This window comes from Diorhabda sublineata, chromosome 2, assembly GCF_026230105.1.
Source record: "Diorhabda sublineata isolate icDioSubl1.1 chromosome 2, icDioSubl1.1, whole genome shotgun sequence".
Classification (NCBI taxonomy): domain Eukaryota; kingdom Metazoa; phylum Arthropoda; class Insecta; order Coleoptera; family Chrysomelidae; genus Diorhabda; species Diorhabda sublineata.
In genome coordinates, this window is record NC_079475.1 from 41,354,369 (window position 1) to 41,365,127 (window position 10,759).

General features: G+C 32.4%; 2 protein-coding genes across 2 annotated transcripts in view; one reads left to right on the top strand and one right to left on the bottom strand.

The window, feature by feature from the left end:
* The window catches only part of LOC130440526 (DDB1- and CUL4-associated factor 1), a 12,927-nt gene extending 3,071 nt beyond the window's left edge, over positions 1-9,856 (bottom strand). The window contains exons 1-20 of the mRNA XM_056773759.1: positions 9,308-9,856; positions 9,074-9,224; positions 8,882-9,019; positions 8,520-8,829; positions 6,421-6,491; positions 6,296-6,367; positions 6,024-6,241; positions 5,633-5,965; positions 5,437-5,575; positions 4,297-4,795; positions 4,121-4,230; positions 3,785-4,067; positions 3,101-3,246; positions 2,833-3,036; positions 2,675-2,775; positions 2,388-2,615; positions 2,142-2,331; positions 1,218-1,426; positions 1,074-1,158; positions 52-261 (exon numbers count right to left, since the gene is read on the bottom strand). Of these exons, the coding sequence (XP_056629737.1) occupies positions 52-261; positions 1,074-1,158; positions 1,218-1,426; positions 2,142-2,331; positions 2,388-2,615; positions 2,675-2,775; positions 2,833-3,036; positions 3,101-3,246; positions 3,785-4,067; positions 4,121-4,230; positions 4,297-4,795; positions 5,437-5,575; positions 5,633-5,965; positions 6,024-6,241; positions 6,296-6,367; positions 6,421-6,491; positions 8,520-8,829; positions 8,882-9,019; positions 9,074-9,224; positions 9,308-9,420 (3,810 nt within the window). The 5' untranslated portion in view covers positions 9,421-9,856. The remainder of the gene's footprint in view (positions 1-51; positions 262-1,073; positions 1,159-1,217; positions 1,427-2,141; positions 2,332-2,387; positions 2,616-2,674; positions 2,776-2,832; positions 3,037-3,100; positions 3,247-3,784; positions 4,068-4,120; positions 4,231-4,296; positions 4,796-5,436; positions 5,576-5,632; positions 5,966-6,023; positions 6,242-6,295; positions 6,368-6,420; positions 6,492-8,519; positions 8,830-8,881; positions 9,020-9,073; positions 9,225-9,307) is intronic.
* A 49-nt stretch (positions 9,857-9,905) lies between these two features.
* Positions 9,906-10,759, top strand: part of LOC130440529 (nuclear migration protein nudC) — a 68,547-nt gene continuing 67,693 nt past the window's right edge. Inside the window, exons 1-3 of the mRNA XM_056773763.1 lie at positions 9,906-10,110; positions 10,160-10,237; positions 10,289-10,654. Coding sequence (XP_056629741.1) covers positions 10,027-10,110; positions 10,160-10,237; positions 10,289-10,654 — 528 coding nt within the window. The 5' untranslated portion in view covers positions 9,906-10,026. The remainder of the gene's footprint in view (positions 10,111-10,159; positions 10,238-10,288; positions 10,655-10,759) is intronic.

A 10,759-nucleotide genomic window follows, 5' to 3' on the forward strand; every position in this document is an offset into this window, starting at 1 on the left:
TAATGAAAAAGTTTTATTAATGACTCAAAAATGGTATCTTGCAACACTTACCTCTAAACCGTTCGGATGGAAGACTCCGCTTTGTGTTTGATTCAATTTATCCAATTTATGGATGGCTTTTCCTGATGCTACGTCAAATAGAACACCATCGGACAACACCAACTCATCGTTATAACTAAAAGTAGCTTTATTTTTCGTATATTGATTTGTTATTCTCGGCGTTAATCTGGCTATTGACTGGCCTGTATTTATATCGTAAATCTGAAATATTATAATAGAGATTTTACCAATGGAACGGATATCTAAAGATACATTTGAACTACTGTACACTGTCTACATGCATAAAGTGGTTCAGATGAACTCCTCCGATCATCAGGAAACTTTACAGGGATTGAAATTTGAAGGTACATTTGAACTACTGTATATTATCTGCAGTTTTGATTCATAAAGTGTTGCTGGTCAAATTCTAGGGCTCACAAGAGACTTGCTGGGATTTTGAAAATTTGTATCGTTATATTTCATATTCAAACTTTTGGAAATGAGCTAGAAATGTACTAAATTAAATGTGGTCTATGAGGAAAAACGTTTGGGAATCTTTTGACTTCATCAAACGTGTATAAATGAGTAAATTATCCCAATAGGATTGATATTTGAAGGTACATTTGACCTACTGTATATTATTTGCATTTTTTATTCATAAAATGGTCGAGATGTACCCCTAGGGTCTACAGGAGACTAAATTGAATGTGGTCTATGAAGAAAAATGTTTGGGAATCTTTTGCTTTCATCTAATGTATAGAAAAAGTCTGTATAATTGTTTAAAGGTAGTTTGGTAGTTCAAATGTACCACCGGCATTTCATTTATCATTTAATAGATATCTAAAGATACATTTGAGTATATGCGAAGAAAAATAAGAATTAGAATAATAGAGAGTGAATGAAATAAAAGAAGAAAATGGTAAAGGAAACAACTGGGAAGTTTGCTAAAAGAAAGAATGCAATAATTTCAGCAAATAAATATCAGTAACAAAGAAAAACAGAGCTGGAAAGAACCTTTAATAAATTGTTCTTACTGTCGCTATTTCTCCTTTAGTTCCTATAACTTTTTCTTGAGTAACTTTACCGAATTCAACGTGTTCTTCTTCGTCGAAGGGCATCCTGAAATTGAAATTATTTATTATGAAAACCGAAGTAAATTCGAAGTGATATCGACTAACTTCATTTGGAAACCCTTCAAATTCCACAAAGCCGAAACGGGTTTACCCCAAGTTGAACTTGTTAATAAAAAGTCGCCCGTCCTGTTCGGTTCCAGGTGTACTATATAATTGTCATGGGCGGTAAACATACTAACTTCTGTCCCTTTATGTAAATTGAAAAGGTGGATTTCTCCATTGTAGTCTCCAACTGCCAGCATTTTATCCCCCGGCTGAAAAAAAAAATAGATCCTTCAATACATTTACTCCAAAATAAAATAGTTTTCTACTATATTATAGAAAACAGTGAAAAGTTTCGTATCGCTATTGTTTTTTAAAATGTATAAGTACCTTGAGGTCCATTTGAACTACTGGTATCTCTTTTCCATCATATATATATATATATACAAGTGAAACAATATATTGTACCATAATGATAATTACCTGAAGATATATTTGAACTACTATGTATATGACTTATCTAATATAGATCAAATAATGAAATCGTACAAATTTCAACAATTGTATTTATATATTGGGTTAGATTAGAAAAAATTGAACTGGGCTCATTTTATTAATTGTATAGATACCCGAAGGTACACTTGAACTACTAGTGTGTCGTTTTCATTAAATGTATAGAAGTGAAATCATAAATTGCACCATATTGATAGATATCTTAGGATACATTTGAACTACTACGACGGATGCTCATCTAATTTATATGTTAAGGTAGATTCGAACAACTTTTTCTCATATTTGTAGAAGAAAATGATTTGTATTGATTTAATGAATAAGATAGATACCTGAAGGTACATTTGAACTACTGGTATTAATTTTTCAAAATTAAAAAATTGAAAACTAAACATTTTGACCGGAGAAGCGTCTACAAATATAAGAAACTATTAAGAAAACATTTTTTTTTTATAACGAATAAATCAAGTGATTTACCAAAAATTTCACGCAAGTGAAGAAACCTTCATCTGTGGAAGATCTGATCGTTTGTACTGGACAAAATCTTGAATGAACGAATTTTCTATCCATAGTTTTCGATTGATATCCGATTTGTTTCCTGGCACTTCTCATAACGTAATTGTTCGCAGTTGTTATTCTAGGTTTCGGATCAGGACATTTATGAGGACTAAAATAAAAATTGAACAGAATCAAAATTGTTTTCCACTTTCAACTACTACTTACATAAATAAATTGAATTGCGGACATGTAGCCATGGGATTTTTACATAAAGCATGTTGGTTGGTTAGATACTCCGTTATAATGGAATCTAAAGTAACCCTGGGTTGTTCGGAAGAAGGGGATACGTCATCGTGGATAGCAGTTTGTCCTAACCAAACGTGGGGTTCCCCGGAGATTTGTTTTTGTAACCGGGAGTTGTGCGACGGGGTAGTAGGTAGAATTTGATGTTTTCTAAAATAAAAAAAAAATTGAACGAGACTTTTTTTTTTAACAATATGGTATATACTAACTTGATAATTTTGATTGCCGTAGATGAACTTGGAGTACCATTAACTGAAGTAGAAGTTTCAGACGGCGGTAGAGATTTAGGCGACGAAAACGATAACCTAACCTAAAAATTAAAACGAACAGATAATTTAAATGGTGATAAGTGAGAATATATATTTACCCCTCTGGAAGGTGTAAAAGTTGAAGAATATCTAAACCTAGTAGGATGTTGATTACCAACTGATGTAATAGCGTGACTTAAATTTGCTTCTTTAACTAACGCACTAGCGGTCTCAGTAAAATTTTTCTGAACCAAATGATGATGAATTAATTGTAGAAGTTGCCTATCGTTGAATTGTATTTTTGTTTGTGCTACTACGCTTGCCTTAAAAAAATATTTGTTTCAATTTAATGAATCGATGACAAAATTATTATTTTTTTAAAATTACCCGATGAATATTTGCCAAAGAAGCTTCTAAATTTGTATCGGTGTGTTTTCCTTTACCGGATAGGAGTTCTAGAAGTTCCAAAGCGTATTTTTGGAACAAAACATGTTCTTGACGTTTTTCTTGTAGTATAGGGTCTCTCATAAGATCTTAAAAAAATATACAGTACATAATAACAATTAAACTAACAATTTTTACCAATAAAGTTGATTTTATTTCTAAATAATGTAGCATTTGATACAAATAAAGCTCGACAAAATTAATTTTTTCATTAGCATTAATAAATTAACCTCAAGTTGTTAATATTAAATGATACAGGGTGCAATGGCATTTCCTTAAAGATTTTTATATACGAGTGACCTTATCTTTCAAAATACCCTGTATAATCGCAACAACTCATATTTATAGAATGACCTATTAGAAAAAACCAGAACTTTGGAATGTTGTAACCTTATCAAATATACAGAATATTGATTATTAATTGAATAAATACTGAAGGTACATTTGAACTACTGCTATCTATATTAGTTGAAGAACTCCTCTTAGTGTTAGTAAACTTTGGAATATTAGGTTGATCAAATGGTAAATTATTTATTGTTTTACGAAAATCCTTTGACAAAATTGATGTTCTACACATTAATATATCAAATACCTTCGATTATATCTATAAATACAATAAATACTCACTTTGTAATTGCCCGCTGGTAAACAATGGTAACTTCGACACGATCTGTCTGACTGTTTCAGACCTAGCTAGACCGGCTAAAGCTTTACAAGCCAAAGTTCTTATACAATCAGCATCCGTTATGGGAGTCTTCACTTGCATAAGTTGCAAAAGTACCATAATACCGCTATTAGATCTAACGCAATCCCATACTTTCTGTATCAGATCCTCTGAACTTTTATATTTCAATTTTTTATTCGGCGAATTGGTGGAATTGGTCGAAAATCTACCGACCGAACCTCCAACCTGTAAAATCGCGTTTTTAATAATCCGAATAAAACGGAATAAGCGAAACTCACCCTACTAATTGGGGCGCACACACAATTACCGATTACTCTTAATGCAGCTTTTTGCACATCGGCATCAGCTACAATTTCACCTTCGGCTGCTCCCAAGATTATGTTGATACCTGGTGGACAAATAAAAAAATGTCTGTATTGTATTTATAAATATCAATATGGAAAATTAAACGTACCAACGGTCAAAGTTTCTTCTGGCAAATCGACTCTATCGCAAAATAACAATTGTACTTTGGGCATAACGCAAGAAATAGCCAGTACATCCAGCGCACTTCTAACAGTTTCAGCTCTACCGCTGTAATTCCATTCATAAGCGAACGCTATTATTTTTAGTAGCAGCGTTATACCTCCTAGTTTGAGGAGATGATCTATAGGCGCCCAATGACTGCGATAAGGCATATTCTGAAACAACATATCGATTTGTTGTTGTATTTCCTCGGGTCCCGACGATTTGCAAGCCTTGTAAGCCGGTTGAACCGGTAATAAAGGCGCTGGTCTTTCGTTTGGTCTCAACTGGGATCTTCTAATAGATTCCACCTTTAAATATAAATGGGTTTCTAGATATCGTCGATACGCCACGCAAACGTGTCTTATTATTTGTCTATAAGCCCCTTCTTGTTCTTCGTTCATTTGTCCTGTATCGGAATCCGGTAATAAAATAGGCAACGTTGCAATCTAAAAACACATTAACACCATTACAAAAATATTCGCAATTATAAGGATCCTTTCTAACTAGTGAACTATGGAAGACTCAAGACTTCCGGATGGGTCCAGCAACCAATGTCTTATGGAAAGTTTAAAAAACTAGTGAATCATGGATAGCTGAAAGATCTAGTGACCTACCAAAAACTCAAAGAACCGTTAAGAGAGGCACAAAGAACCACTAATTCATGTAAAGCTCTGGGAACCAGTCACCTATAGAAAGCTCAAAGATATGTGACCTCTGAAAGGCTAAAAAAACCACTTACTTATGGATAACTCCAAGAAACTATGACTTACGGAAGGCTTAAAGATCTAGTCAGTTATGGAAAGCTTCAAGAACCAATAATTTATAGAAGGCTTGAAGATCCAGCGACTTTTAGAAGGTTTAAATAAAAAGTGAATTATGGAAGACTCAAAAAAGCAGTAGCTTAGAAGACTCAAAGAGTCGGTGACCTGTGAAAGACTCACTGGTTTATGGAAAGCTCCAAGAACCACTGACTTATGGAAAACTCAAGGAAACAGTGTCCTATGGATGATTCAAAGAGCCGGTGATCTCTGAAAGGCACCAAGAACCGGTGTAGGGGTAGTAGATACGGTGATTAGAGAATACTTACGACGTTATGAAGTTTTCTAAGACCGTCTTGAGCATCAAATTCTTCTAGGATCACTTTAAATTGAAAAGTTAAGCTGAAGAACATAATCGATTGGCATCTACCGGAATCGTGGGCACATTCCAATAACCATAAGGCGTATCTGGAAAGTTTAACGAGTTATTGAGTGGAATATTATCAAAAAATTTGGATAACTTACTTTACAAGACCGCTAACTATGTATTTTGACGAAAGACAAACTCTTTCCATCGCTTCTTCACAGAATCCTAAATAATAGAAGCACATGGATACTCCGGTTGCGGCTATCGAAGGTCTAGGGATTTCTAAAAGTACCTCTAAACCTTTACACTGTATAAATTCGATGGAAAATTTCTTGTGGCACAACAAAGCCGCGAGGTATTTTAGAGCTTCGAAGGCTAATCTGGCTTCTTTGGTAACTCTAACGTTAACGTAACACAAAATCAATTCCAAGGCATCGTGTTCAAAGACGTGACTGAGATATTCTTGATGGTCACCCATAGCTGTCAAATATCTGTTAAAAAAAAAATGGAGTAAACAATCGGAACTATCAAAAATGTTGTTTGAACTACCTTATTATTAGAATCTGTCTGGTAGCTATGGTCGGTGGGAAAATTTGAACTGTACCTATCACGAAACTTTCCAATTCGGCCCAAGAAGAGTTACTGGTTTCGGAAAATAAAGTGTTGGATTTCTGCGGGCTGCCGAGGTATACCGAATCCGGTAATGGGGTTTCAGGTGGGTCTAAACGTTGTCGTTTCTTAACCGGGGTGGATTCGGATTCTGTTAACTGTTAAATAAAAAAAAAATCAAAATATAAATATTTTAAAATATGTGTATTTACCTCTAAAATATCGTTTCTTAATGACGTTTGGACTTCGACATGTTTTTTTCTTTTCCTTTCGTTCTCTTGTTCCTATAATTTTAATTCATTGTTATTAAGTATGTAATATCATAATGAAAACCTACCGTTGAATCTAAATATGTCGAAGGACTTTCTCCATGTGAGTTTTCTGAACAAAAAATACCATTTTCTTTACCTTAAACAAACAATACTATCATACCACTAATATGACTTAAAACAAGAAAATTTTCTAAAAAAATTAAGCCTACCTCACATGTGTATCAAAATCAGATTTAAATCTACTGTTTTTGGTAACATTTGTGCTGAAAAGACTTAAGCTGCTCAATTTACATTAGATTTAAGAAGTCCTACCCCTCATTGAGAGTATTGGCAACCTTGTAGACAAAAATCTGTTCACTTTAATGTTATGTGAGTTCAAGAACCAAGCGTTTAGTAAAGTTTTAGTTTATGTGGCCTCAAATATTATAGATTTTTAAGATCATAGCAATTTTACTTAGCTAATTCCCTTTAAAATCAAATTTATTTGGAAGTTATGTCACTTAGATCCTTTTTACTTGGAGGAATGAGTCTTTACTATGTAGTTGTGGGTCAGTTGGGACCTTTTTCAACATTTTTTCTTAATAAAACTCAATATTCTTATTGTTTTACAACTATATGTCTATTTAGTTCTTGTTTTTTGCACCACGCAACCCAAAACTGAGCAGGATGTCTTAAGCCTCGTTTTACCTGTTAAATTTAACATTTGAGAGGTGTGCAGGTGGAAAAAACAAAAAAATTAAATACATACATTTCAGATAAAAACAAGAAATTCAAAAATATGATCAATTATTCATTTATAGAAAGGTTTTTTCATATTTTGGGGTTTTAGAGTTATCTAAATTTCAGATAAATTTTATTTCTATGTTCAAAAAGGACTTCAAAGTTATCTAAGGAACTTACAAGGATACTTTGAGGTATCGGATAATCTATAAGAAGAATAGAAGTGGAGTGTAGTATAATGTCAAAAAATATAAAGTTATGAACCCTGATTCCTGTATAATCCTTGTTTTATATTAAAATATTGAGCTCTTGTATGCTACGTATTCCCAAATTACCTCAATGTCCACATAACACGGTTAATTTCCATCTGTTTAATCTTTTCACTGCTAATATTGTTTTATCAATAATTTCTTGAAATACATTTATGGACATTGCAGTGAAATGTTAAAAATCCTGCACCCCACTTTAGGGGTGTTTCCCAATATTTTCATATCCTATCCAAGACCTTTTAAAATTATTATGACTCCCTATGTGAGGTATACTTACTTTTTAATATTAAAAAATTGGATTATTCAATTAAGAATTTGAAGTGATAGGTTTTAAAAAAAATTCAGACAATTTTAATAACAATTTTTTTCTACAAAAATTTAATATTTTAAAATTAGTGAGATCCTTGCCGCACAGAAATTTTATGTTATGTTCCAATTTGGTCAGCTCTAGTCTCGAATCTTCATATTCTTTTATATCCAGACGATTTTTTTTACCAGTAAATCATTTACAGCACTAAATATGAAATTGGAAACGGTAACAATAGTTTTGGTTAAATTTTGGTATTTGATATCTGTTTCCTCACAAAACCACGCCATCACTCTTTTATATTAAACAAAATTTTAGCTGACACATCATTTTGTAATTCTGCGACTTCTTCTTGAAACTGCATATTAGTTATATCAGACAAATCAACTAATTTTAGCTGCAACATTCCGTGAGCTTCTTTTTTTGCATCGGATCACAAATTTCTAACAAGTCTCATCAGTTTGAAGGTTTTTTATTCAGATATAAACAAATGCGTTGTTTAGCGAGATTTTAAAGCATCTGGGAATCCGCTTGGAGCCTACCGTCTACTGCAGGGAAATTAACTTGTTTATGCTAACAATCCAGTTGAAATTTTCAATTTTTGGACCAAAATCTAGCATTTCAATTAAATGTCCCAAAGCAAAAGGATTAAACTCGTGTCAAGTCCTCCCCAAACCTATTAAAATGGGATAAATCACACTGGAAAACCTTCATTGTGCTGAGTATAAGAAGGCGTAGCAGTAATAAGGTTAATATAACCTATAAAATTGTTATTATACAAGTAAATATACAATTTACAATCAAATAAAAACCATTTTTTAAAAATAATTAAAAAAAAATTAGTATAACAAATTTTGATAAAACTTACTTCTTCTTGTATTAAATGGTGGTGGAGATTTGATAATTCCCTCTGCCCGATAAGGTGGTGATCTAATTGAAGTCAAATGGGCGAATGGCCTTGTGATATTGGTGGTATTAACAAATTCAGAACTGTTCTTCAACCTCCTAAGCCGTTGTAATAACAATGGTACTAATCTGCCATTTTGTTCCCTAAATCTCGCTGCTATCTCGGGTATCTCCATTGCAGCTCCTAAAAGTCCAGTGGCATAACTCTGAAGGGGTTCTATAGAATTTGTAACCCATTTCATCAAACGTAAAATTAAAGCGTCAGATTCGGGCTAAAAAATTATATGGTTAGATAAATAATGAATTGTATATAAGTGTATTTACCTGAAAAACTACAGTTGTATCTAGACCAGGCATTATATCGAGCATTAATCTACAAGCTGCGATATTTAGTTGATCTATATCTTTACCAGTTATACCACTTCTCGAATAAAATGTATCTCTAAGGTAATCATTAATAAGCTAGAAACAAGTTGTATGTGAAGAAATGTTACTAAAAAATTAAATTATACATACCTTGCTAGTGAAATTATCTTTCTTGAAAATAGCTTTTAAAATTTGACCTAAAATACACTGTGGATCTGTTCGTGAAGGATGACGTTCATCGAAAGGATCAGGATCCATTTTTAAATAATTTTCAGTTTCTACTTCCACGATTTCTGCTAATCTAAAACAAAAAGAAATCAATAAATATTAAATTAATCGATGTATAAAACACAAATATATCGTATATTTTGATATTTTTTTCACCTGGTAAGAGTTGGTACTGGATCATAATTTGGTTGATTTTGTTCATCCTCCCATTTTCTTATAATTGAAGAAAGTTCACTTATAACAGATGTGTTATTAGTATTTGATGCCATATTTTAATTATTTTTCTAGTAACAAAAGCATGAGGTAGTTTAGCATAACCTAACTTTATAAGGAGATTCTGTTTTTAAATAATTATAATTAAAACATTAACAATAAAAATGACTGACAAGATAATAGGATACGTGAAGATAATCCAGAAAACTTTTTAACTTTATTGAATAAACTAAATTAATGAAAAAATATAAAAAAATTACAATTGCACTTCTTCATATACATATATAAATTTTTAGCAAGATGAAAGTAAATTCTAAATGGCTGCCAACACTATTTTCCCAAACTGTAAAACTGGATTAGGGGTATAATGAGTTATAAGAAATAATTACGATATTGGACAATACCAATTTTTTTTAATACAAACAATAAAACGTCGTTAACACTGCCAAACTACAACAGCGAACTATTTATTTTGAGGAACTACTTTTTGTTAGGTAGGAAAATTTTCGGAAATTTTTAACGGTTGCCTAAATTGATTTTCACTCTTAATGTTGGCAAGATTTGACAAACATTTTCATGTTAAGTCAATAAAACGCCGCCGTGAATATATTATTTTCTAATAGTGTATATTTTTGATCAATTTATTAACAACAAATACGAAAATGAGCGGAGACGGTAATCAATCGGAGCAATTTGACACGTTATTTTTATCAATCGCACAGCATCATCCACAAGGACCGACACAGGTAAAACTTTTTCCAAAACCTAACCTCTAAATTTAATAAAATATCGTAGCTTCTAGATACATTTGTTAGCTTCTTGAGTAGAAAAACTGACTTTTTCACTGGAGCACAAGAAGGAGAATGGGAAAAGGTAAGTTATATCGCTAAAGTAAATAACCGTATTTAATTGGAATATATTTAGTTGGTTATGAACACGTTCAAGAAGTACGAAAAATCGAGTCGCGAACAATACGAAGAAAAACTAAAAGAGAAACGCGAACAAGAAGCTAGGAAAAAAGCAGCTGCTGCTAAAAAAGCGGAATCCGAAGCGGTCAAACCAGCTCAAATTACAGAAATAACTGATGAAGAAGCAGAAAGACTTCAAGCGGAAATAGACGCTAATAAAAATACTCCTAGTTGTCCTTCTGATGAATCGGAAACTACTTCGACACCCAAGAAGATTGAAAATGACGAAGATGCTTCTGAAAATGGCAAATTAATGCCTAATAAAGGAAATGGCTGTGATCTAGAGAACTATTCATGGACACAGAATTTAGGAGATGTCGAGGTAAGTACATTAACTAATACATTTTTATAAAAAAAAATTAATTTTGTTGAGTTTGTTATCAATTTGTCTATGTTTTTGTGTATTTCTCATTATTTCTTAACACAA